The sequence below is a fragment of the Equus przewalskii genome, chromosome 1, assembly GCF_037783145.1.
Source record: "Equus przewalskii isolate Varuska chromosome 1, EquPr2, whole genome shotgun sequence".
NCBI classification, from domain to species: domain Eukaryota; kingdom Metazoa; phylum Chordata; class Mammalia; order Perissodactyla; family Equidae; genus Equus; species Equus przewalskii.
In genome coordinates this window covers 129,535,397-129,561,342 of record NC_091831.1, presented here as the reverse complement: position 1 = coordinate 129,561,342, position 25,946 = coordinate 129,535,397, and the positions used below count along the sequence as shown (strand labels likewise).

General features: G+C 44.1%; 1 protein-coding gene across 13 annotated transcripts in view; it reads left to right on the top strand.

The window, feature by feature from the left end:
• TLN2 (talin 2) overlaps nucleotides 1–24,679 on the top strand; it is a 418,570-nt gene extending 393,891 nt beyond the window's left edge. For 7 of the 13 annotated variants that reach the window (XM_070578544.1, XM_070578532.1, XM_070578533.1 and 4 more), the window contains 7 exons: nucleotides 4,282–4,387; nucleotides 5,253–5,377; nucleotides 16,751–16,876; nucleotides 18,979–19,041; nucleotides 19,132–19,359; nucleotides 22,128–22,253; nucleotides 23,792–24,679. In XM_070578544.1, coding sequence (XP_070434645.1) covers nucleotides 4,282–4,387; nucleotides 5,253–5,377; nucleotides 16,751–16,876; nucleotides 18,979–19,041; nucleotides 19,132–19,359; nucleotides 22,128–22,253; nucleotides 23,792–23,920 — 903 coding nt within the window. In that variant the 3' untranslated portion in view covers nucleotides 23,921–24,679. The remainder of the gene's footprint in view (nucleotides 1–4,281; nucleotides 4,388–5,252; nucleotides 5,378–16,750; nucleotides 16,877–18,978; nucleotides 19,042–19,131; nucleotides 19,360–22,127; nucleotides 22,254–23,791) is intronic. The other 6 variants (XM_070578546.1, XM_070578536.1, XM_070578542.1 and 3 more) reach the window with 1 other exon arrangement.
• The last annotated feature ends 1,267 nt before the right edge of the window (nucleotides 24,680–25,946 follow it).

The following is a 25,946-nucleotide window of genomic DNA, read 5'->3' as shown; positions in this document are numbered from 1 at the left end:
AAACAGAAGTTTATTAACCTGTGTACCTCTTGGATACATGGGAGATACCCAGGGAAAAATGAGTAACTCCCCAGGTGGCCTAATCCACCAGCTTAAATACCATCTTCAGCTAAAGAAAAGTGTAGATGGTGGAGGGAGGCCAGTTATGGGAGGTGACCAGGAAAAGCCCAATGATCAGGGTAAGGTTGTTATGTAGATTTAGGTCAGTGCTTCTCCATTGATAAGATTCTCTTGTGATTTAGAGGCAACCTTCTCTTCCTGGTACTGAGAGAGTCACCCTTACAAATGGAGACTTCCTTTATAAATGTAAATTTATCTTTCAAAAGGCTAACTTCTACTCTGTTTTCAGAGCTTCTCCTGTATCTGCTGTTTCTCAAAATAATCAGCTCAAAACAATTGTTATGCCAAAGAGGCATGTTTTAGCGTGGCATGCTCTGCTGCCCTTCCCCAGCTTCCTATTTCTCTTTCATTTGCATGCCAGGTTGATTCTCTTCTTTTTAACAGCCTTATTGAGATATAATCAGCATATGACAAAATTCCCCTGTTTAAGGCATACAATTCATTGGGTTCTACTATATTTACAGAGTTGTGCAACTATCATGATATATAATTTCAGAACATTTTCATCGCCACAGAAAGAAACCTCATGCTCCTTACCCCCACTCCAAGTCCTAGGCAACCCTAATCTCTTTTCTGCCTCTATAGATTTGCCTATTCTGGACTTGTCATATAAATGGAATCATACAGCCTGTGGTCTTTTGTGATGGGCTTCTTTCAGTTAGCATAATGTTTTTAAAGTTCTAAGTCATAAACTTTCAAGTTTATGCTTTTTGAGGTTTTAAAGCATAATTTACATGTTTTGTCCTCTGTTTAAGAATCTTTACCAAATCTAAGATCATTAAGATTATTTTCCTGTGTTTTCTTCTATATTGTTTTAATTCTTCATTTAGGTTTATGCTCCATTTCTCATTAATTTTTACATATGGTGTGGGGAAATGTTCAAGGCACCTTTTGGCTTTATATCACATTCCAATTGTTCCAGCACCATTTGTTGAAAAAATAATCTTGTCCCCATTGAATTAAAGGTGCTTTATCACCTTTGATGAAAATCAGTTGACCATATGTGTGAATCTAATTCTAGACTCTTTTTTGCTCCATTGATCTATATGTCTGTGTGCCAATATCATGTTGTCTTGATTACTACTACAACTTTATAATGAGTCTTTAAATCAGGTAGTGTAAGAGTTTCAACTTTATTCTTTTTCAAAATGATTTTGTCTATTCTAGATCCTTTGCATTTTATATACATTTTAGGATCATCTTGTCAATACCTAAAAGAAAAAGATAAAGCCTGTTGGGATTTTGACTGGGATTGTGGGGGAGATTTGGGTATTACTGACATCTTATTAGTCATCTAATCCATGAACATGGTATATCTCTATTTATTTAGGTCTTCTTTAATATTTTCAACAATGATTATAGCTTTTAGCATTCAGGTCTTGCTCATCTGTTGTCAAACTTAACATTAGGTATTTCATAATTTTTTATGCTATTATAAATGATACTGCTTTTTTAAAACTTAATTCCCAATATTTTATTGCTAGTATATAGAAATGTAATTGATGTTTGTATATTGACCTTATATCCTGTGACCTCACTAAACTCTCTATTAGTTCTAGAAATTTTTCTTTTTACAGATACCTTAGAATTTTCTGCATAGACATTCATGGTATTTATGAACAAAGACAGCTTCTTCCTTTCCATCTGCATGCCATTTATTTGTTTTTCTTGCCTTATTGCACTGGCCAGGAGTTCTAGTACAATATTGATAGAAGTGTGAGAACAAACATCCTTACCTTATTCTTGATCTTAAGTGGAAAAACACTCAGTCTTCCACCATTTACTATGAGTCTCCCTACTATACTTTTAACTCTGCTTGTTTGTGTTGTGTTGACCTCTATAGAGAAAACAATTAATAAAGCCTATGGACTACCTAGCTATTCAGACCCTGAGCCATAACCATTATTCACCTGATTGTCCTTATGACAGGTATTGTTTTAGACAAAAATACAGTACAAGCCTTTTACAATTAAAAGGTGACAAATGCCACTGTTTGAGTCTAGAGCAGTGGTTCACAACTTTAGCCTAATAAGAGAATCACCTGGGGAACTTTTAAAACACATGGTGCCCAGACTGTACATCAGGCCAATTCCAACAGCCCTGATGGAATTATATATTATATTAGATTATTTCCTGATTTATACAATCTTACCACAACTGTATAACCAAAGGACTGTTGTAATGCCTATTTAATAGATAAGTAAACTGAGGCTTAGAGAGAGAGAGAGAGACATTGGTACAGGTACATTGACTCTAGAACCTACACTCAATTAAATGCCTGCCCACTGGCTGTGTTAGAAAGTAAAAGTCATTTAACCCCTTCCCTCCACCTCTTCATGACTCTAGTGTTCTTTGGGAACTAGTCTAGGAAGCCATCATATTAGGACTTGTCCCAGTAGTGTGTTGGTCTGTTTTTCACTCATCAATTCATTTGTTCACTCATTCACAGGTTTGTACTGAGTTCCTAATATCTACATAGTGATATGTGTGGGTCCTAGGGTAAAAGAATGAGAATAACAGAGCAGCTGAAATCATAGAACAGTAGCAAATATAAAATAAATTTAAAAGATTGCAAGAGAAAGGAGGATAAGGATAGATGCATGTGAAGTGATGCTCGGAAGTCTTTGACTAATCAGTTCAAGTATATAACGTAATGTCTCCTATGCCCTGGTGTGTCTGGAGCTGGTCAAAATGTAACCCGATTAACTCCCTCAACTCCGGGTTTTGTACTAAGCTTCTCTTATAATTTTGGGATCCAAAAGACATCTTTCCCAGACTCCTGAGAAAGAGTACAATACCTGGCCAGGTGAAAAAGGGTATGGGACACCCAGAAGGGAATTAACATTTAATGAATGCCTACTGTGTTCCAGGCATCGTGCAAGATACTTCTCATGTATTACTCCATTTGATGCTTATGCCAGTCCTGAAAGGAAGGCATTATCCGAGTTTAACAGATGAGAAAACATCTGAGGGGTTCCGTAATCTGCCCCATGTCACAAACCAGTGAGAGTGAAAGGCAGGTTTGACCACAGGTTTGTCCAGTTCCCAAACCCATGCCTTGTCCCCTGCTCAGAGGCTCCAAAATCATCCATAGGGAGACAGAAGTTGTGCTTTCCCCCAAACATCTTAGCATTTCTAAATCTGAAGATTACCTCTGTGGAGTATGGAGAAGAGATGCAGAAAAGAGTGCTGGAAGAAGAATTTCAAAATTAGGAAGGAACAAGATGGTGTAAGTCAGAATGTAAATTGGCAGTGGATATTAGTGAGGAGTTCTCATCCCATTTCTTAGTGCCGCTCTTGAATGGATTTGGGAAGAAATCAGCTGGGGATATCCTTTAAATTGGATTGGGGGTTAGATTTCCAACATCTTTTTGTGGGGAAGATTGTCGCTGAGCTAACGTCTGTGCCGATCTTCCTCTATTTTATGTGGGGTGCTGCCACAGCATGGCATGACGAGCGGTGCTAGGTCCGCACCCAGGATCTGAACATGCAAACCCCAGGCCGCTGAAGCAGAGCCTGCGAACTTAACCACTATGCCACCAGGCCGGCCCCTCCAACATCTTTTTTAACACCATAAAAAAACTAAAAACAAATTTTAAAAATCTCTGAACTATTTCAAAAGAAAGGAATCCTCAGGACTTCTCCTTGGAGAGCTTGCAGTCAAGACGCGGGAAATGGGTTCTTCCTTCAGGGACAGTCCTCCTCATAGTAGGTTGTTGCTCTCTTGGGGATTTTGTCTGCAAGACCCCACCTGAGTCACACATTTCTTCTGGTCCCACTTTTGTTTTGTCACAAGCTGACCTGTAGCTTCGGGCTTTTGTGTTCACTCAGTGTTCTTAACACTTCAGGTAATTTTTGTATACATATATTTGTTTTATATACAAATAAAAGACAAATAAGGACTTAGTCTCCCTTATGATCTTAGGGAAAGAAGTCAGAAGGGAGCTTAGAGAAACCCCTGGTTCCCAACTTTTCATTTCTCACGTGAGAAAACTGAAGACCAATGAGTCTTCCATGATTTTCCCAAAGTTTCTGAAGTCACTCGATGACAGAGTTACAGCTTAAAACCAGGATATCCACCTCTGCGTCCATCAGTAAGAGTGTTCTCTGTCACAATGGCTACCATCTTCCTTACGTGTTTGACTTGTTCTTCACCCATAGATTCTTCAGAAACCAACCCCAGAACTCAAGCACCAGCTGGCTGCTTTCTCCAAGCGAGTTGCCGGCGCTGTGACTGAGCTCATCCAGGCAGCGGAAGCCATGAAAGGTAGGCTGGATTCTCAGGTCATCTTGTGGGGCACCACTCCGAGGCAGTGCCAGTACAACGAACTGAGCAGAGAGGACACACGGCTAACACAGGCCTTTTCTTGGCAGATGCAGTCAGAAGGAATACCGAGAAGTATTCTCTTGTGAAGCAAATGGGAATAGAGTTAGATTTAAAAAGCAACAGCCTCCTGAAGCAAGTCTCTCCTCCGATCTTTGTATTAAGCACATCTACTTAAATGGCATAATCCGTCTAGAACTGCTCACTTCTATTTTAACGGTTTCACCCTTTATTTTTATCTGCATTTCCTACATGAGAATATTTATTTTCATTCTAATAATACACCTCATGTTTAGAACACGGTGCTGAGTCCATTGCTTGCACACCCCTTCATGGTTACATGGAGGCAATGACTCACAGAGACAGGTTTTCTCACCACCTTCCCTCTGGGATGAGGCTGCTCCTCGTGAGTTCCCAGGAGAAGAGAATGGCAAGTCTCTGTGTGGTCAGCATGGTCTCAAGTCTCCTGAGGATGCTTCCTTGCATTTGTGAGCTTTAAGTTATAGTCAGGGTGAGGCTCAAGCTGGCCTTGGTCCCTGAGATCTTGAGTTTTTAAACTATCATTGATGAGTGCTCCTGTGGTAGGGCTGTACTTACACACAACTGATTTAGAAAACCAGGAGCAGACAGGAGCCCTCATTGTGCTCAGCTGATCTCTGTGAGAGCTAGAGAGAAGACTCCTTAGGACAATGCAGCCAGTAGGCTTATGGAGCTTCCTTGCATGTAAATCCAGATAAATTATTTGTAATTAACCCAGTGCCCTGCGATCTGCAGCTACCAAGAATGACCCTTTTTGGACTGCTTTTAGGAACAGAGTGGGTGGATCCAGAAGACCCAACCGTCATTGCAGAAACAGAATTACTGGGGGCTGCAGCATCCATTGAGGCTGCTGCTAAGAAGTTAGAGCAACTGAAGCCAAGAGCAAAACCAAAAGTGAGTGTCCATGTGTGGCTGCTTGTCTGATGTCAATAGGTCTTCCAGTGGCTGGCTGTGAGATGGAGCTAGGTGTGCTGCAGGGAGCTGGTCTCCTTCCCTGCGGTTAGACTAGCAAGCTGCAAACCGGCTCTACCTGCCCAGCACCTTTTTGCAGGATATGTAAAAAGCCCATGGCTGTTCAAGTTAACCACCGAGAAAAATAGATATCCGGAGGAAGAATCTGGGCATTTACAATCTTGATTTAGTTCCATTATATATAAAGCAGGTGTTGGATGCTTCCTACAGAAAGTCCCTGTTACTGAACGTGAGACTGTCACCCTCCAATTTTCTGGTTTCCATAATGGTGTTTGTAGAGAAAGAGCAATATTGGGTCTCTCCTTTTCTTAAAAGCAAGAGAGGGCAATGTAAGCCTCAAAAGTGGACCCAATAACAGACTTTTTCAGTATATGCTGGAGACTGGTTGGCTGGTATGTTTTCTCCTTCTCTGTTTGTCATCTAGATAAATGTTTAGAACTTAAGATCATGAGTACATGTTAAGAGAAAGTTTAAGATTTAAAGGAAAGAGAGACTTTAAGATTGGGCAGTAGGGAGGCCAATGAGCTGGTGCTAGCCGGGGACAAAGTCCAGCGCTGTTAAGAAGCTGTAACCACCCGCCCTGCCCCCATGGCTGTCTTCAGTGGGGATATGGTGGAACCAGAGAAGGCTCTTTTTCTTTCTATTTGGGCAAGTCCCTGCTGGTACCTGTATCCTCACCTCCCTTCCAAGGACCGAAATGCATTAGGAAGTAAAATCTGGCTCTTACCCTCAAAAAAAGTTGGATCCCTCAGTTTAGATATCCTAAAATTCTACCCTTTTTTATAAGACCAAAGGATAGGGTATGAGCATAGGAATACAGCAGACCACCCAAAAGCAGTGCCTGGACCACCGTTGTACGTAAAATAGACATGAGCAGGTAGTGAATCTATTCAGCTTGGGAATATTCTTTAAACCACAGAATTCTTAGACCCAATCTCCTACTGATCATTCTGGACTTGGTAAAGGCATTTTAAAAATTTCTCATGAAGACGTAATTTAGGAGTTTTGGCTTCTGATGTTTGGGGTTACCACGGTCCTCTCTACTGGCCTCTAACCTGAGGTTCTTAGGTTGTCTGAGACTGTTTGAGTTTTTCTTAACAAACTTAAGAGCCAAGTGTGGGTATAGGGGCAACTCCGTTTTCTGGTTATGTCTTTGTGTCTGCATTATAAATCAAGTTAGACGTGAATGGAAAGTGTACTTTCAACTAAGAAACAAGCATCCATTGACTGAGAGGTAGAGGCTTTGTGCTTAATTTGCTTTTCCTTTTCTGTATCTGATTTACCACAAGTAGCTTTCTTGTAAACGCTGCTGTCTGCTAATGCTGAAGTCATTTCAGCTGACCCTCTTTCTCCTGGAAAAGTAGCCTGGGGCTAAGTTAACATGAACACTTCACCGTGTTCTAGGCGCTTCTGGTCCAAGGCCTTTCCCCTTGTCCTTTGCAGGGTCCTTCTGAGCTCTGTTTATCTCTGAATCCCAGTTTCCCTCTGTCCAGCCACTTATTTACCTCATGATTCTTGATCTGAAAAACAAAGTTATCAGAGTTCCTACTCCATAGGATTGTTGTTAAAAATTAAATGAGATGATTTAAGAACACAGTCCCTGACATACAATAAGACTTAGTAAGCAGTAACTATATCACCATCACCAAAACTATGTTTCTAGGACTTTTATCTGCTACACCTAGGAAAACGCCTGAAATAAAAATTATTCCATAGATCGTGAGCTGATGGCCTTAGCAAAAAGAAAAAAAAAAAAGAAAAGCAAAAAGCTCACATTGAGTGCTGAGCATCTGCCGGGCAGTCCTCTGATGCTTTAGGTAGATTAACGCATCTGGTCGTTGCAACAAGTCCATGATGCAGCACTGTTATCACGCCTGCTCTGCCAATGCAGAATCAGAGGCAAATGACCTCTCCAGGGTCAGATGGCCACGACTGAGCTGGAGGCAGTGTGCGTGGGCTCTGAGTGGCAGTTTCAGTCCATTCCAGTCCTTTGGGCCCACCTGGTATCAGGCTGGTGCAGTCCCACAGGGGAAGTTTTTGGTTTGCCTATACCCTTTGAGCCATTAATTCCACCTCTAGGAATCTGTCCCGAGGAGGAACTCCAGACGGGAAGAAAGTTCTGTGCATGTGAGAAGGTTGTCCCTTGCAGCCTCGTTTGTAATAGCAAGAAGTTGCACATGACCTCAGTGTCTCCTTAAAGGAAAAGTACACAGCTATTAAAAATAATGGTTGATAGGACTGTGCAGCATGAAGAAGATGCTCTTGGGACAATGTAAAGTAAAAAAGAAAAAAAGCAGAATTATGAACTTGCATTTATACCTCTTTAAAAAACACTCTCATATGAAAGAGACAGGTGGCAATATATAAGAATGATGGTGGAATTGGGGTAATGGGAGAGTCTGTGTCTTAAAATTTTATAAAATAATGTTTGAAAAATAACAGCACTTGAAAAATTAGTGATGACTCCTGAAGTGGGCCGGCAGGCAGTCCCTACACTGCGCTCAGTCCTCTAGCCTTTGTATTTACAGTGTGGGTTTTTACAGAAAGCCAAGGCATCTTTCGGTCAAGGTCAAAGTTGATGTATCTGTTGATTTGAGCCCTTCCTTGGGGTACTTATTTGAGGTCACTCCCATCTTCGTATTAGGAAGGGTGCTCGGTACTTCTAGAGTGAAGTATGGTTTTTAGAAGGATCTGAATTCTTACTCTACCCAATGACCAGATGTTCCCACCATATGGTTTATATTATCTATAAAAGTGTTTTGAAGAAGCCATCAACCCAAACCACAATTTTTGTGCCTGTCTAGGAGTGCCATTTGCTTTGTGGTAATATCTGCATGAAATAAAATATCTTTCTTGCTTTTATAAAGGAATTTATTTCCGCAGCAAAAAAAAAAAAAAAAAAAAAAATCCCAATCTAACACCAAAATCAGCCAGTCTTTTGAGGTTACTGGGAATCTCTCCCTCCCCTTCCATAAGTTAATTAATTAATTAAGCAAAAATCCCCAGGATACTGTGAATAAGCAGTTGCTATTACATCCCCGTCCCCATAACTCTACGCACAAACACACGGGCCCTCGATGTAGAGCGAATATGCTTTCCTTCCATAACGAGGCAGCATTTGCACTGCTTGGAGGAAGTTTTGGGGATGGGCAATGCTTTTGTTTAAATTGTTTTGCTCTGCACATTCTCAGGTTGCCTGTTTTAGAAGGAGAATGGTCCATGGTTTGTGAAGATGATTCCTGGTATATTCCCACCTTAGGCCCTTAAAATTTAAGCACCACTTTTTGCCTGGAATCTCCCAGACATGCGTAACAAACAAAATGGCACTGTGGAATCCGCCGTGTGCTTGGGAAGATGGTATAAAGGCAGAATGAGCCTGTGGGTGAGCTCTGGTGCCTGTGCCTACGATATCGCTGACGGGCCGTCTCCGCACTTGCAGACTGCGCTCCACAGACAGGTAGAGTCGCTGCGGGGCCAGCGCCCCCTGCACTGTGGCCTGCAATACTGTGCCTGTTCTCGAGCTCAGTCAGACCTGGATGCCTTTTCTGCAGGCCTCTGTGTGATATGTTTGATATATTAGGTTGTTATTTAATCCAACTATATATCAAACATATTCCTACAGTGTCTTGCCCTGTCTCCGGGGGTTCCTAATGTAGTTTATAAGGTGACAGGAAAGAATATCACAAGTAGGTTTAGAAGACAGAGTGCTCATTACATTTCATTATGTTATATTCCATTTCTTCTTGTAGCATTTAAGACCTGTGTCAGTATTGCTAGATTATTTTATGATAGAAACAAATCATAATTATTGATGTTTCATAAGGCCCTGAGATATTACTTACAGCTTAGTTTTGTGCAGCAATGAATCCTTATGAGATGTGCTCGGTGGAAAAACATGCAAGTTCCAACCCATGTTTATGACATGGGATAAAGGTCAGGATTATAATCTCCAAACACATCTAGATTTATATTTCATTTTAGTTCCTTTTTATCCTGATCATTCTTCAATTTAGAAATTACTAATTTTCATAATGAAGGTTTCAGCAAAAATTCAAGCACAATTCGACTATCTGTAACTTTCCTTTCCACCCATAGTATCAAAATGTATAAACCAAATTGGCCATACCAACTGTATGGATGGGGAGTCACTGGGCTTTACGTAAACCTTGGTTAGAACTAAATATATCTAATAAAGATAGTGTAATGTGGACTACACTCTGTCTGTTGAATTTCCTGTTATAGATTAACTTGTCAGTAGAGGTTGATGTTTAGAATAAGCCAACAATCAGAAAGTAATTGCATAGCCTAATTGGGTGCAACAGGAAGTTCAGGATTATGAAACACTTTTTCTGGCATAAAAACAGCCTTCTTTGGTTAGCTTTGATCTCTTCCTCATAGAAGAGCCTGTGAAGTATGTATGAGTTCATTCTGATCTCTCTCAACAAAAGACTATGAGCACTGCTTTCTAGAAAGAAGATGATTGTGCTAAGAGCTCACTTTTTTGGAGCAAAAAAGAAGTGTTCTTTTAAAGAACACTCCTGAGTGTGTATAGGTAAGCAGTACCCCACGTAGGTGGTGAGCCAGTGGTTTAAACAGGTGGGTCGGGAAAGCTTCCCCTGGTTATATCAAGGAGCCGTCTCCAAGTTGCTGGCGGTGAATGCACAGTGTCAGGTCACAGCAGCAGCAGAGAAGTGATGACGGGGAAAATGCAGTATTGGAGGCCCGGTTCCAGCATTGTATAGTGGAACCTGTCCCTGCGATCCTTTTCCACTGAGAAGTGACCAGTAGTGTGTGCCAGCAGGAGCTCTTTCAGATGGTTTTAAAGATGCTGCCAAAATCGGTGCCACCTTCACACAGCTAGAGATCAGTGCTCTGGGTTTTGAGTCCAGTTTAAGTTGTTTGATGAAAATGACAAATTGTCATGGAAAAGAGACAACAAGTTATTACAAATAAAGAAAAACACCCTTTAAGAGGACCTTAAGGTAAAGCCTGTTCCTTAAAATTGATGTGATTTTCTTGTTTGTTCTGGAAATGTTGCTGTTGACCAGCGTGCTGTGCTGATGAGTTGGGTGGACGGGAAAAGGCTGCGAGATGTTCAGGGAGGAGGAAGAGCAGGTACAGCATTTTATATCTGGCTAAACTGTGGGCTTTGAGCTCATCTGCCCCCAGTTGGTTCCAGGCCAGGTAGTGTGATGGGTGTGAAAAGCAAGGTGTGGGGAATTCAGCCAGCACATCTTCCCAGGTGCCTCCTCACCAGCGTAGCACAGTAGGTCTCTGCAGACTCTCCTCGGACATGTAGAGGATTCATATCAAACGAGCTTATGATGTAGGGAATTTATCTGATTAAATCTTTGAAAATTCTGTTACCTTTTCTTGTCCATGCTTCCTAAATAGACTTGCGAGTGCCTTTTTTTTTTTTTTTTTGAGAGCATAATAAAATCTTTAGAATTTTTCTATCAACAGAAGTTTCAGTTAAAAAATCATTTCAGCGGTATTACTTTTCATTGAATAAAAAAGTGATAAAGCAGTGGCTACTATGGGAAAAACATTCCCAAGATACTAATCATGTAGGCTCTTTTCCAATGGATGCTGCATGAACGTGCATTTATTCCCCACCTGGCTGCAGAGGGTAGTCCCTCCCCAGGTTGCAGGCACCCCCATTTGGCAGTGCTTTCTCTGTCACCCATCTTGTCTGTCTGCTGCTTCCCTGAGACCAGGACAGCCTGGGGTGGGGGGACCAAGCTGGCTGTCCAGGTCTGGGCTCTTGGCAGTTCCAGCTGACCTAGGAGGTTTCTCTTTTCCTAAAACTAGTAAGGGTGGCGGTCCTAGAGACAACCCAGCCATGGGTCTTCCAAAACAAGCTGATCTGGCTCTTATCCAGTTTGGGTCTTTGAGGACAGTCTTAGGTCTCCTCCAGGAGCACCTCTCAATTCAATACCAGAAGCAAACTGGTAGCAGCCAAACTCGCTACAAAAAAAGGAGAAATGTGGCTGCCTGTTCCCCTCAGGCTTCCAACTGGCAGGAAACTGCCTCACTCATGTTGCGGGAGTTCTTGGTGTTGGCCTGCTTTTTTCCCTCAAGGATATTTAAGCTATATACGTAACATCCACACTTTTCAAAAAAATTTATATCCGAGGAATTTTTTTTAAATTTCTGATTCGATATGACCTTGATTTTAATAGCAAGCATTCTGCAAGACTTGCAGTAACGCAGAACACAGCCCAGTTCCTAGCTGGAAGGATGGAACCATGAATTGTAATCTGGTTTTTGTAACTAGTTATGAGAAAAGTGACCATTGTGTTTATCAGCTGTCAGCAAGGCAGGCCCTCAAAGGAGGTTTTCAGGGAGAGAGGCAGAAATCAGGGTAGTGACCTTTTGGCCATCTCCAATTGTGCCTTCAGCTCCTTCACCTACAAGTTCATTGGGGGAGGGGCTGCAAAGGTGCAGGGATGTAATTCACAAAGAAGGACCATAGACAGAAACTGTCTTCCTCTGCCCAGCACATGCCCAGGGACCTGTGAGGGAGGAGGTTGGTAAAGATGCTGCAGGAAGGAGCAGGGCTCCTCCACGGAGGAGGGAAGAGAAAAAGTAGTGCCTGCTTATATTAGTCAGCACCTTCTAAGACAGGTTGAATTCGGGACTATGACATGTCAAAGCTAAAGGACCAGGAGAATTCAGTTTGCTTCTCAAGTTACGAACAGAAAACTGATTAATCGATACCTGGAGAAGGGCAGTGAGTTCCCCAGAGTCGTGTGATGAGAAAGTGCAGAGCAGTGACTAAAACCCAGATTGTCCACCTCCTGGGTGGGTGTTGAGGGAAAATCTGGAAGCAGTGCCAGTCTGTATCATGTGTTGCTTAACGCTTCACTTCTCTTTAATTTGTGGTTTTTATATAATTATTTTAGGTTGTAATCAGAAATGGCAACTGGAGCCTTTATTAGAAATATGAGTGGAAAATAGGGTTCTGAGAAAACAGACTAACTTAACCCAAAGTTTAAGAAAAATGTTTAAAACAAAAAAAAGTATGTGTAGTAATAGAAATAGTAATGAAATTAATTGCTAATAGTTACAGAGCATTCACTATGAGTCAGTTGTGCTCTACATGTATTTATAGCTTATGTATAGCAACCCTATCAGATGGAATGGCTGCAAGGATGTTCTCAGAAACCCTGAAAGGCCAAAAGACACTCAAAATAAGGAAAGGCCTCACCTTTTCCCTCCTGCTTTTCACCTTTCCCCTCTCCTACCCCAGTGGAACCTCAAGCTCCTGAAACTTTAGACCTGGCAGAGCAAAACAGGAGTCTCAAATGCTCTCCCAAGCGCAGGCAGCAAGGGAGCCAACCCAAAGTGTGGCCTTTCCTGAGACAGAGCTCACCAGACCTCCAACTTTTTAAAAGGGAAGCTCTGCAGAAGATCACCAAACAGGAAAAATATCAGCAAAAGGGTGCTCAGACCTTTCTCGAAACTACCAAAAAGCCAAGGTAAGGATAGAGTCTACTGGACAGTCCAGGAAAGACAGTTGCTAAGAGCTAGTGGTGACCTGGCCAATAGCCTTTTCGAGTGGAGGGGAACGGGGAAAAGAACAGAGTGCAAAGGATGAGAAGGTCGATTCCGTGCTCAGAGGCTGTGGCTGACACTTTCATTAAGCAGAGTAGACTTTCAGTCTGCAAACCTGTTAGTCTTTTTCTCGGCACTATTTTGTTAAGAGAGTTTCTTTGTAAAATGCTGAAAATGCTGCTGTTTACATTTGTATATGCATGACTAAATGTCACGAACTATGAACGCCAGTGGAAGGATGCAGGCAGAGTGTACAATTAACAACCCATGGCCATAAACGGGGCAGGAACCAATGCATAGATGTGTGTGCCTTCATCCCCGAGGAGTCAGGAATGGACAGTTATTAAAGTGGACGCTTACTCTACACATTTCTCCTTCTCAAACTGTGTAAATTGTCCTCTGGCTGAACTCTAGAACTGGGGAGACTCATTTTTAATGGATACATTCATTCAAATAAAGTTTATCACGTGGGCGACTTTGCCTGATTTCGTGCTCGAGAGACATAAGTTGAATGAAACACAGTCCGTGCCCTGGAGGAGACCATGGGCTGGTGGGATTCAGCTAGCTGGTGTCTGTTGTCCTTCACCCAGGACAGCATCTCCCAGGGAGTAGCCCGTACCACCTCCATTAGAAATGCAGATTCCTAGCCCCACCCCAGACCTACTGAAACAGAATCTGCGTCTTTAACCAGATCCTCAGGTGATTCTGAACAAGGGCTATCAGTTTATTAACCTGTTTAATGAAAGCATTTCCTTAATTTCATGGTGCCCTGGGCCTTCAGATTCCTCACCGGCATCCCTCTGCAGCAGCTCCACGTTACTATTCTTATTCTCCTCAATCTCCCAGCTACGAAGGGGTTTGTTCTGTTAATAAATCCCACATTTTAACAGTGATCCTTTTATTTAGGAAAGTCCCTTGAAGACCAAGCCATTCCATTTCTCCCCTTTTTTCACAAGATGGTTAGGCGTATATCCTCCTCCTCTCTCTTGTAACTCTCACCACCCTTCTCCCAGATTCCATCCTGTATGCTGGTGGGAGCTGAAGCTAATGGGGACACTGCCTGGGGTACTCTGGCTTTTCACTGAGTCTGCTTCGCTTGGGGAGATGCCATTTTCTCTTTAGACTAGAAGTTGTGTAAGGAAACATGCAGTGTTGACGGCTGTTTTCAGTGGGAGAGGCGGGCTGGGCGTTTGGTCTGAATGATGCACCTGGCCTACGGAAAGATACCGATCCAGCCGACAGGAGACAGACCTCGTCATGGAACTCTGCCCAGGCTGCAGCATCTAAACATTTGCCCTTTATCACTGTTGTCATCCCATTTGGTTTTATTAAGCCTTCTTGGGCAGGCCTCTATGTTTCCCAGAGATAAGGCCTTCTGCTGTGTCCATTTTAAAGTATAGCAATGTTATAGAAAGAAATTAAAACTTCATCAGAGGGCATTACAACAGTTGCCATTGCAAGAAAAATCTGTGGGTGTCAAAAATACTTCCAAGTTAAATAGCTACTTTAAGCATGTATTTTATAAAACCACCCCAGGGCAGCAGAAGATGTGGGAGAGGCTTTTCAGATTCTATCAGATCTATCCATGCTTGGAGTTACCACTTAAGGAAATTCCGTTTTTGTGAATCCTAAAATTGGGGAAATCAGAAATCTGCTGATGGGGTACTCCACGCTGTGAAGTGAACTTAGTCTTGGAACCCATAGCTGAGGCTGCCTGAGACAAGTCTGGGAGACTGTGAGAAGCCACCATGGGCTTCCATTTCCTCATCAGCAAAATGAGCAGGGGCTCCCTTTGGACTCAACAATTCTGAGATTTCCCCAGTGCCTTCATCTGTTATACGCTTGACTTTCTTTTGCAGAATGAATTTCCAGAAAAGCCCTTAATTCAAGGTTATTGAATAGATATCTATATATAGATATCAGTGCCAAATGCAATTTCTTTGGGGCCTATGTATAATAGTACTTTTTATGCCAGAGTGTCGTTTAATGCATCATTTTGCATTTCAGTAAACAAATTTTATACTCCATCGCTGATAGGTTCCCTTACCCCATAACAAAGGAATGCAAACTGAGTCCTCTGGAACTGACTCTATTTCTGCCCTGAATGCTGCTAGAGCAAGACTTTGTCAGAAGTAAGAAAGAACACAGCTTCTGTCTCAGAACTTACAAAATGCTGCCGTCGTTCTTCACGTCCACTAGTTGTGCACTGAAGTGTTACCTTGATAATATGGGTTGTAAAAATGGAAATGAGATCGGCATCTCTCTTGGTTTGAGATGTGGCCATAGAGAATAGGAAACAGGAAAAAAATTGAATCCATGTATCCATCCTGTCTGGTATTTCATATGGGACCATTAGCGAGCCCACCTTGAGCCTCTGACATGAAGTTATTCCTCACCGATGCCCTCAGGGGTGGCTTAGGCTGGTAAAAACAGGTCATTATGGAGTCAGATCTAGGTTTAGATCTTGGGTAGGTTCTTCGTGCTACCACCTGACCGTGGGCCCAATACTCCACCGCCCAGAGCCTCAATTTTCCCACTGTAAATATAAGGAGATAACTATAACTACAGTATAGGATTTTCCTCTTTTTGGGGAGAATTAAGTTAATGTATGTGGAAGTGCCTAACAAAGTGCTTGGCACATAGTAGGCACTCTTAAAAACATATTGCTGTTGCACGACGTTGCACTTGTGCTTAATGTCACTGAATTGTACGCCTAAAATCGGTTCAAAGGATAAATTTTGTGTTATGTATATTTTACCACACACACTAAGAAAAGTATTGCTGCACCTGAGCATCGCCTCTTCATGCCCAAAAGGTACCAGCCACATCTTCAGCATTCTGTGATGACTGAAGGAGAACTTAGCCATATTGACTTAGCCTCACAAAACGTTAGTGCTGGAGGGGACCTCAGAGATCATCTAGTCTGACCGCCCCAAATTGTGACGCTCCATCCCACCCAGCCCAGGACCAAGCTCTTTACATTTGCCCCACTTCCCAAAAGCTTTTCTTCCACTTCTCTGGTTATTTGAGCAGCACGGGGCATGGTGGTGGTTAATTTAGAGCAGAGCCCTCGTGGCCTGACAGTACGATGCAGCGGTGGCCAGTGTCCCTCCCAGCTGGAGCCGTGCTTCAGGTTTCCAGGTGACTAAACAAGCCCCACCTTGATGTCAGGTCGCCTCGCTTTCTTTCCCACCACTGGTGATCTGTGGTTGGTATGGAACTCTCTCTCTGCTCTGCCACAGAAACGCAAATGCTATTTTGCTTTGGTTTTTATCCAAGAAAAATAAGGATTTTCACAACTAAAAGCCTCTTTCCTTTTTTCAACCCATTTTTGAGCCTTAAGCTCTGGGAGAGTGTGCCACCACCTACTCTTTGGATTGTGATTATTGATTGCTTTGATTTTGGTTATTGATGCTGATGGGACCATCTGAGTATACTTTATTCACAGTGAATTTATGTCTCTTCAAAGATTCTGGGCTGGAGAAAGTCTCTTGGAATTTCCTGATTTAAAATCTGTGTAGAATGTCACTGCTGGCAGCCCATACCTTTTGGAGGGGGGTGGGGAGGCCAGCAGATGGAGAGGCATCCTGCAGCCTAGGCTTTTCCACCCTGGGTGTGGTCTGTCCACAAAGAGCAGTAAACGGATGAAGAGCCAGGTGCCCGAGCAGTAAGTAGTTTGGCAGAAAGCGCCATCTGCGGATATGAACAACACGTGACGCTGTTTTCTTTTGGTTATAGCAAGCAGATGAGACCCTGGATTTTGAAGAACAGATCCTGGAAGCTGCTAAATCCATTGCTGCCGCCACAAGTGCCCTGGTCAAATCAGCCTCAGCAGCCCAGAGGGAGCTGGTGGCCCAAGGCAAGGTAGGTAAACCCCGCTGGACAAGTGGTGGCGTGTTCATGCAGCGAGAGCCTCTGAGGGCCGAGGACAGGATGGAACGCTTGTGGCCTGACCAAGGATTCCTGTGCTGTGCCTTCCCTCACTGAACTGCCTGTCTTTGCCCCATCTGATTGAAAACTCTGTTGGCATAAACCTGACAAACAAAATGAAGGGTTTGGCTTCCAGGCCCCTCATCTGCTTCTTGTTAAGGAAAGCATTCCACTGCAGGCAGCGATCAGAGCCCGAACAGGCCATTTATATCCCCACTGTACATTAGGCTATTTAAAGACATAAACTGTCATATTTTCCTGGTGGATGGCTATATAAGCACCATAGTCAGGAACTTTGTAATACCGTTTTCCAGCTCCAATGGCTCCATTCATTTTTTTAGGACTGTCGAGCTGAATGCTGTCCAACTCTGCAGTTAGCATTTTCCTGGGCCTCTTGGTCAAAAGTCTAGTCTGGTTTTAAGTCTGAGATTTCTTTGATCTGCTTCATCTCCAGTCACCTATTCCATCTGCATTAGCATGAAAACATAGTTCTTTTTCAATAATCCAAAGGATTAATAGTACATTACACTAATCCTGGATATGAGAATGTCTTCCAATTTAAAGTATTCCCTGTGTCCTGTTATTCCCATACAACATGGAACCAGCCCATCCAAATTGCATCTTGCAGAGGCCCTCTCGAATGGAGAGGCACTACAGAAATCCTGTCTGGCTGTGGGTTTGGGAAATCTGGTCACCAGAATTGTCAATCACTTCTGTTTGATATTAAAAGCCCTTTGCTGTCGCTGTACATAGAGATGCATGTGATTGTGTCTTGGCCTGAGAACTGGGACACAGACAGGAGGTTATGCCCAACTAGTGGTTGTCCATCTTTCTCCAGGAAGTCTCTTGTGAGCTCAGCCATGTCTTAATCCAAGCCACATGCTCCAGCTCCTCTCTCTAAGCCATCATGTGGTATGGTATTAATACTAACATATGTACATCTCCCCAGCTGGTACACAGTCCGTCCCTTTCCACTTCTCACTTACGCCCCGTGGAGGGAACAGAATGCTGACCTTCCCCATCAAGCACTTGTTGACCAATCAATATGTAAAGACCAAAGATGGATCACTGAGAACATCCTACCTAAAAATTTCAGTATTGAGAAAGGGCCGACTAAGTGCCAGACATGATGCTGGATACTATAGAATCTAACTTGAGCGTGGCGGAGCCCCCGTCCTCCAAGGAACTTATCTGTTCAAGCTTTAAAAAGTTGATAAAGGAGGTTCAGCTGGACTTGGGTGAACTATGGACTTATATGCAGGACCTCAGGGTTTTGTCTGACGTTCACCAAGCCCTGAAGTGGTGCCTGTAATTGCTAACGGATCCTCAATTTCCTATTCAAATTAAGATACTCATCTCCTACCTCTCCAGGCGCCTCCCACAAGCTTAAAGGCATTTCCTCCCATAGCTACTCCCTCTACACGTGGACAGAAAATGTCTCACTTGTGGCCATTATTTCTAAATAGAGACAGAGATCCTCTTACGTCTCTCCCCTCTGCTGACAAAGTGATCTGTATTTCCGTAAGACAAGGATCTGCACTCAATTACACTGAAGGAAGTGCACCACCCTTTTTTGCATCATCTGCCGGAAAATCACAGCATGGCTTTAGGATCAGTAATCAGAAGAGATTTAAGTTTCCCTTGACCCTTGGAAGAAGAGGCCTCAGTGGCTCTCCTGTTTGAAATGGAGAAAGATGAGCAGAGGAAATAAGCCCCATCCATCATCCCTGAGCCGTTTTCCCACAAGCACAGTACCTGGCAACTAAATGGAGGCGATGCAGAGCATTTCAGGTTGACTTCTCCTGGCTCAGGTGGGACAGCCAGGATGTGCTGGTGCAGTCTTGGAGTGGCCAGGGTCCCACATGACAGAGGGTGCTCCATTCTCACGCTGGAGCCGTTGGAGGGCGTCCCGGGTGGTGCCACATGTCTGCTGAGGTGTTTTTCTCTCTAGTTCCAGGGCAAGGGAGGGTCTGAGGGGCTGCAGGTCCCCCTGAGCCTTCCAGCCCTCACTGCAGATTTCTCACTCCACTCTCTAGGTGGGCTCCATTCCTGCCAATGCTGCCGACGACGGACAGTGGTCTCAGGGGCTGATTTCTGCCGTGAGTTGCCTTCTCCCTCCTCCCATTTGCGTCTTGGATCCCCTGAGGGGCGTGTGGGCCTTGGGTCACTTCTCTATTGACTGTCCCCAGGCCCGGATGGTGGCAGCTGCGACCAGCAGTCTCTGTGAGGCGGCCAATGCCTCTGTTCAGGGACATGCCAGTGAGGAGAAGCTCATCTCATCTGCCAAGCAGGTCGCAGCTTCCACGGCTCAGCTGCTTGTGGCCTGCAAGGTGAAGGCCGATCAGGATTCAGAAGCCATGAGGCGGCTACAGGTAATGGTCACTGATGCTGGTGGGAAAATACTCCTGTTGGAGCGGGTAAGTGTCACCAAAGGGGACAGTCTCACTTCCTTGGCATGACCCACCAGGCTTTCCATCAGCCAACTCTGTCCCACGTTTCTCATTTTCTACTACGTGTGGCCATGCATCCTACGCCTGCTGCCTCACCAAGCTGACATTCTCCACGGGTGCCTTCTGTCTCGTGCCTTGGGGCCCTCACTCACCCAGAGTGTGCTGGCCCTCCTCCCCACCAGCCTGACCTGATGAACTCCTACTCGGTCTTTATGATTCATCACCAAAATCACCTCCTCTGGGAAGCCCTCCCTGACTCCTGGACCTTGGGCAGTCAGTCCCTCCTCTGTCCTGCCAGAGAGCTCTTACAGTTCCCGTCACCTGGTACCACCACATATAACTTTATGTCTGTCTTTGACAAGGCTGCCAGCTTCTTAGGCACAGGCACACATCTTTATCTCTGCATCTTTCACACCTAAGGTGGTACCTGTTTCAGTGGATGCTCTCATTCACTCTTTGCTAATCATGGGAGTGAAAGGACTGAGGAATTTCTATGAGGCTGTTGCTAAGGTTTCCCGGATCCCAGAGAACTTGCTTATGAAGGTGACCATCAAGTCCTTCCCAGTGCTTGTATGTTTTCCTGATTGTTTTAGTTACAGAAGTATCTTAAATACAATGAAGAAAATGTTTGAATGAAAAAAATCACACAGCCTCAACATCTTCACTTGTCAAATGTTACCATTTTTTCTCGTCCTGTTTTTATCTATATATAAAATAATGTTGTCTAGTTGTAATCACAGCAAGAGACATTCTGCTTTTTTCACTTAACATTTTATCATGCATATCTTTTTCCTCGAAGAAAAGGCTTCATAATTTCTCTGTGCAAAGCTAACTGGTCCATTCTTCATGAGTCTCATTTTTAATGATTGCATGATATTATATCAACTGATTATGCCTGAAATTCCCTATACTTTGAACATTTTGTTTCCAATTTCTACATTTTCACTATTACAAGTGTTATAATGCAGATTGTTTACGTTGTTAAAAGATATGTTTATATAAGTCGTGAATAAAATCATAACTGGCAAAAATATTTCAACAATTTGCACAAAAACTCAGAACCCTCGTTTTATTTTGAAAGTCCAAGCAAAGCATTTCTGTTGTTTGGTCCTCGTGAGTCTCTCTCCCCCACCTCCCTCACCTTCATTTGACTCCTGGGATAAACCCAGGGGGAACGTGGGGAGCTACGTGTTTGTGACCCTGTGGTTCATGGGTTTTAGAGGACACTTTTGAGGTAAACATCCTGAGTTAAGAGAGACCTGAGTTCAAGTCCTACGTCTGCTGTGTATTAAGTGCGTGACTCAAGTCACTCAAAACTCTTCAGGCCTTAGTCTGCCTCATCTGGAAATTGTGAACGGAGATACCTGCATTGGCTCTTATGAGAGTCATGAAATGTGAATGTGCTTTTGTAAGTCCTAAGGATTTACACCAATACAGCACAGCGCCACTCCTGTTATCACCGTTAGTGATGGAACTGGACGCTGCAATGTCACTTCTGAATCCCTTCCGATGACCCAGAGGTTCTCTGCGGCTAGATAGACCTATGTTCAAATCCCAGCTCTATCGCTTACTACCTGTAGATTCTTAGATAAGTTACTCAACCTTAGATAAGTTTCTGCATCAGAAAAGTGAACTAATGATTTCTGACTTCATAAAGCTATTTTGAGAATAAGCACCTGATGACTACTTGTCAAATGTTAATTGGCTTCCCCTTCCCTTCTTGTGCCAACCCCTTGTAGTCCACCTTGGTCACTTTAGATCACCAACCACATGAGCCATTTAACTTTGAATGAGAAAAACGACAACCTTCCGATGGCTAAACCCCAAGCACCAGTCCTTGACTCTGAGGGGCCTGGGCAAGGAATACAGGAGGGTTAATGAAGCCTTGACCACCATTAGAAGAAAATTTCAAACCTCAGGGGGCAGAAGACAAGTCTCTAGGGCCATGCTTCATGAGCATTAAGAGTAAGCCAGTATGGGCTTGGCCCCTACGGAAGATCTAGACTTTACATTGCAAAGCTTTTCTTTTTCTGTCTCTAATGATTGTCCCATCCTTGCGCACTGGGTGTAAAGCCCAGCTATGACTCTAAAAGTACACCTGTAAACGCCCTAGTTACTTTGGGGCTCCTGCCCTCCTAGACAGCGGAATACTGTGCTTTCATAGCCCTTCAGTCCCCCTAGGTGGCCACTGTGCCATGTGCTAGGGATGCAAAGATTCAAGTCACAGCCCTGCCCTCAAGTTACTCACTGTCCAGGAGGGTGAGAGGCAGCCCCAAGTGTGGTGAGGGCTACAAAGAAGCCAGCACAGAGCACTCCAGGAGCACCACGGGGGAGTCTGGGTGATGTCTGAGCCAAGTCTTCTAGCATGTCTGAATTGGATGGGGAGAGGGAGGGGGTTTTCTAGACCAAGGAGACAACCCCTGAGCATGTTTCTGTTAACACGCATACCACATTGCTACAATCATTTATTTACACAATTGTAATTTCCCTCAAAAGTATGTGTTCTGTGGGAGCCAGGAACTGTATTGCATTCATCTGTGAATGACCTAAGGTTAGGTAGGTGCCAATGATGGTAGAATCAGTGGAGGGATGAATGGACAGACAAATGGATACTAACTAGAGAGAACTTCTGGGTTATAATTGGATGATAAATTGATTTATAGTCTCATGTCTGTTCTTGCTGGATCCAAATGGCTGTTTCTAACGATATAAAGTGTGTTTTGTTCCCTCTCCAGGCGGCAGGGAATGCTGTGAAAAGAGCTTCAGACAATCTTGTTCGTGCAGCCCAGAAAGCAGCTTTTGGCAAAGCTGATGATGACGATGTCGTAGTGAAAACAAAGTTTGTAGGAGGCATTGCTCAGGTTTGTGATTAAATCCAGACAATGTTTACTCCCAAGGTGGGCCTTGTGTTTTAACAGGGATACTAAATAACAGTGACTTAAACAAAGTCCCTCACATAACAGTCTGGGTGTAAGCTGACTCAGGATGATGTGGTGGTTCCTTTGTGTCTGAGAACCAGATTTCATCTGCCTTATTGCTCCACGATCTCTGAGATGTTTGCCCTTGGCCACTTGGTCCAAGATGGCTCAATAACCACCTTGGCTTTCCAGCCAGCAGGAAGAGAGAAAGGAGGGGCAGGTAGGGCCCTGAAGTTACATACGTCACTTCCTCTCACTTTCCTTTGGTCAGCACTTGGCTACATGGCCAACTAGCTGCAAAGGAGGCTGGGAAATGTAGTATTCTTTTCCGAGTAGCCATGTGCCTAGCTAAAAGTCGGGGATTCTATTATGGAAAAGGGGAAGAAGAGAAATTGTAGGACAGAAATATTATCATTTAAATAAAATGATGCATTTGGAGGTGCTACCCACTCCAGGTATTTGGCCCTACAGACAGAATGAACGATGACCCCTTCCCAGAACTTTTGTAACAGTAGATGGAATTCTGACTTAGGCAGGATTGCATTCTTGTACATGAGAGTGAGGACGAAACTTCAGGAAATCAGGCCTGCAGCTTTGCGTATGTATTGATATAAATCCATCAGACGAGATTGGTTTTCTTATCAGCGCCTGGAGCACTAAGGCCCCGTTACTGAAGTGACTTATTCCCATGCCTGCCTTAGCGCTTCCTGAACTACTGCCTGTGTCTGGAAATACACAAGATGCATTTTTACCAGAGTCTTTCATGATCCCCTAGTTCCAGGAGAAGTTCCATGAAGAAGGGTCTCTGATCAAATGAGTCTGGGAAATGCTGCGCGCTATACCCCACTTCCGAGTATCACAGTGATTGTTGGCCTGGAAAAGGCTGTGAAAAGGCCCTCAGAAAAGAGATCTATTTGGCTTTCTTGAACAGAAACTTACCTTTTTGCATGATACCTATTAACTAATACTCCTCAGATCATACCTTAGAAGCATGAAATAAATATATGAAAGCCGTCTAGTGGTTAAGGAATTCCAGCTTTAGCTTCAAGAATGCCTGACCTAGGGCCTTCTCCACCAGCTGGGGGACTTCAGGACATGGACCCACATCTCGCAGCTTCAGCTCCCTCATTGGAAAAATGGGGTGTTCGTTAAGGCATACTTCACAGTGTTGCCGTGACGACGATGAAACAACTCCGTGTAGAGTGCTTACACCAAACTCTGGTGCATAGTCAGGATGCAGTAGATGTCTGCTATTAAATCAGTGGCCAGAAAGCTTATTTTCTTGGGTCAGCTGGGTCATTGGTCTCAAATCCCAAACTGTGGCCCAGAGGCTGGTCTCCAGAGCTAAGGATACTTATTCCTGCTGCGCTGCTGTGTTCCACTGTGGCAGAGGCTGTGGGAGCTCATGAGGCAAGCAGTGGAGGGGAAGGGGAGTTTCCTAAAAAGTTTTAGATCCATCCAGCTTGTTGCTTTCCTTCTAGATCATTGCTGCCCAGGAGGAAATGCTAAAGAAAGAGCGAGAACTGGAAGAAGCAAGGAAGAAACTGGCCCAGATCCGCCAACAGCAGTATAAATTCCTACCCACTGAGCTGAGAGAGGATGAAGGCTAAGGCCAGAGCCAAGATCTCAAGCCCCAGGGGACAGCTCTGCAAGAACTGCTCAGACAGTGTTCCTCAGAGGCTGGGCACTTACCTGGAAACTGCCTGCCTCCCCCTGGGGCCAGCCCAGAGCCCCGAGTGCTCATTCTCACATCTCTGTCCTGTTGGGCACCAGCTGCATGGTCGTGATGTCACACGGTACAGTGTCCCACCCACAGCTCCTCCGCCACCTCCTCTCATGCCTCACCATATCTCAGGAGAGAGGGGCGCACGTTTCGTGAACTGTTACCAAAAAGGAGAAGTCAGTATTACGTCGTTCTCAGACACTTGTGCTTTTGTTGGTCCTTCTCTAGGCCTGCTCCTGGGCCTTTTGTGAAATCTTAATAGAAAAAAAATAATGGCTTGAGGAGATCATTGTGTCATAGATATTCAAAGACATTCTTCTCCCTCCCAAGAGAAGATGGAAGTTGGAGCTGGACACAGTTAATAAAAGCCAGAAACATAAACCAGTGTGGACTCCAGGAGGGCGATGAGGGTCGTCCTTCTGAGTCTTGAGCACTGGCTCACCCAGAGGGTGAAGAATTCCTGCTCCTGTTTGCACGCTTTCTTGCCTCAATGTGTAAGCCCCTTGTACAATCTAGACCCGTGTTGTATTCTGTGGCCCAGAAAATTGAACGATTATTTTTTCCTCCATGATCCAAAGGGCAGAGGTATGGGGGACTGTCAGGGCATGGTGAGCAGGGGCTGTAATAAAATGTGTGGGCTCCTTAATCTGCACAGGCTGTTTCAGTTCATACAGATTCACCCACACAAACCCATGTCCCGGAGATGATAGTCAATGCAACGTCTCCCTCTTAGGTATTCAAGGCGGAGAATCATTTGTAATAAAGCAGTTCCTTGGTGACTCCATCTTCCAGGCCCCACACTGGTTCCTCTGCTCTCAAAATGGTCAGAATTCAGAATTAGAAGGCCTCTGTTTAAAAATCTGTCACCTGTCCTCCATCCCAAGATGGATATTTTCCCTATATCTTAATATTCTTAAAATCTAGATGCATCCTAACATCAATGTGAACGTTTAACAAGGTAGTTTTGCGTATTGCATCTTATAAGTAAAGATATACGGTATTTTCAGAGTCTGTCTTCTGGATGCCACACTTCCAGAATTTTTTACTTTCCCCCAGTCTCTTCTCTTTTCAGAGCTCTCTCCTTGGAGGGGCATTTTTAAGACCTTGCATTTACCTTAAATCTGAGCCTTTACCCAAGACAGTACATGAAGGCTGAATGGCTTGTGGGATAGATCCTAATGCCAGGTGGCAAGTGTCGTTGAAAGACTTCATGGAGGGAAGGCGATGGTGATGGAGGTACACGGTTTTCAAAGCTGGTAACTGTTAAGGGCTTCTCCTCCGCTTCTCTGCAGTAATGTGGTATCACGTCTCAAGAGATCGTCCACAGGATAGTTTCCAAATTCCATCCAGTGAAGGAGTTGATGCTTTGGTCCTCAAAAGATGTCGCCTTTAGACCTTACCCAATGGTCTTGCGTTAGCAGACTCTAGCCCATGTCATGATTTTAAAACATAATTACACTTTTGACAGTTTCCTATATTTGTAAGAGACGTCTAAGTGCTACACATAATAGAATTTTTCCCAGACAAGTAGAAAGCTGGTGGAAATAGTGTAGAGGAAAAGCAAGTGGAGCAAGTGTGTAGGGAGGTGGGGGATGTAGGCACCAATCTGAAGAGGAGGGAGCTGGCGGAGCCCCGGCTTCTCAGGGGAATGGCACACACTCGGCTCACCCTCCTTGAGTGTAGCTAGTGCGACACTCCGTCGCTGCCCTGGGCTGCACCCCCTCAGACCTCAGGATGAAAACTGGGGGCCCGTGGACTGCGGGTTCTCCCCAAGAGGCACTCCGCGGACGGGCACAGGGTGCTTGCTGAGACTCTTACGAATCAGACCCAAAGGCTCAGAGTTAAGGTGTGTTCATGACTTCGCGCTGGCGTCCAGGAGCCAGGCAGGGGCAGGCCGTTCTCTGTCTCTGCTC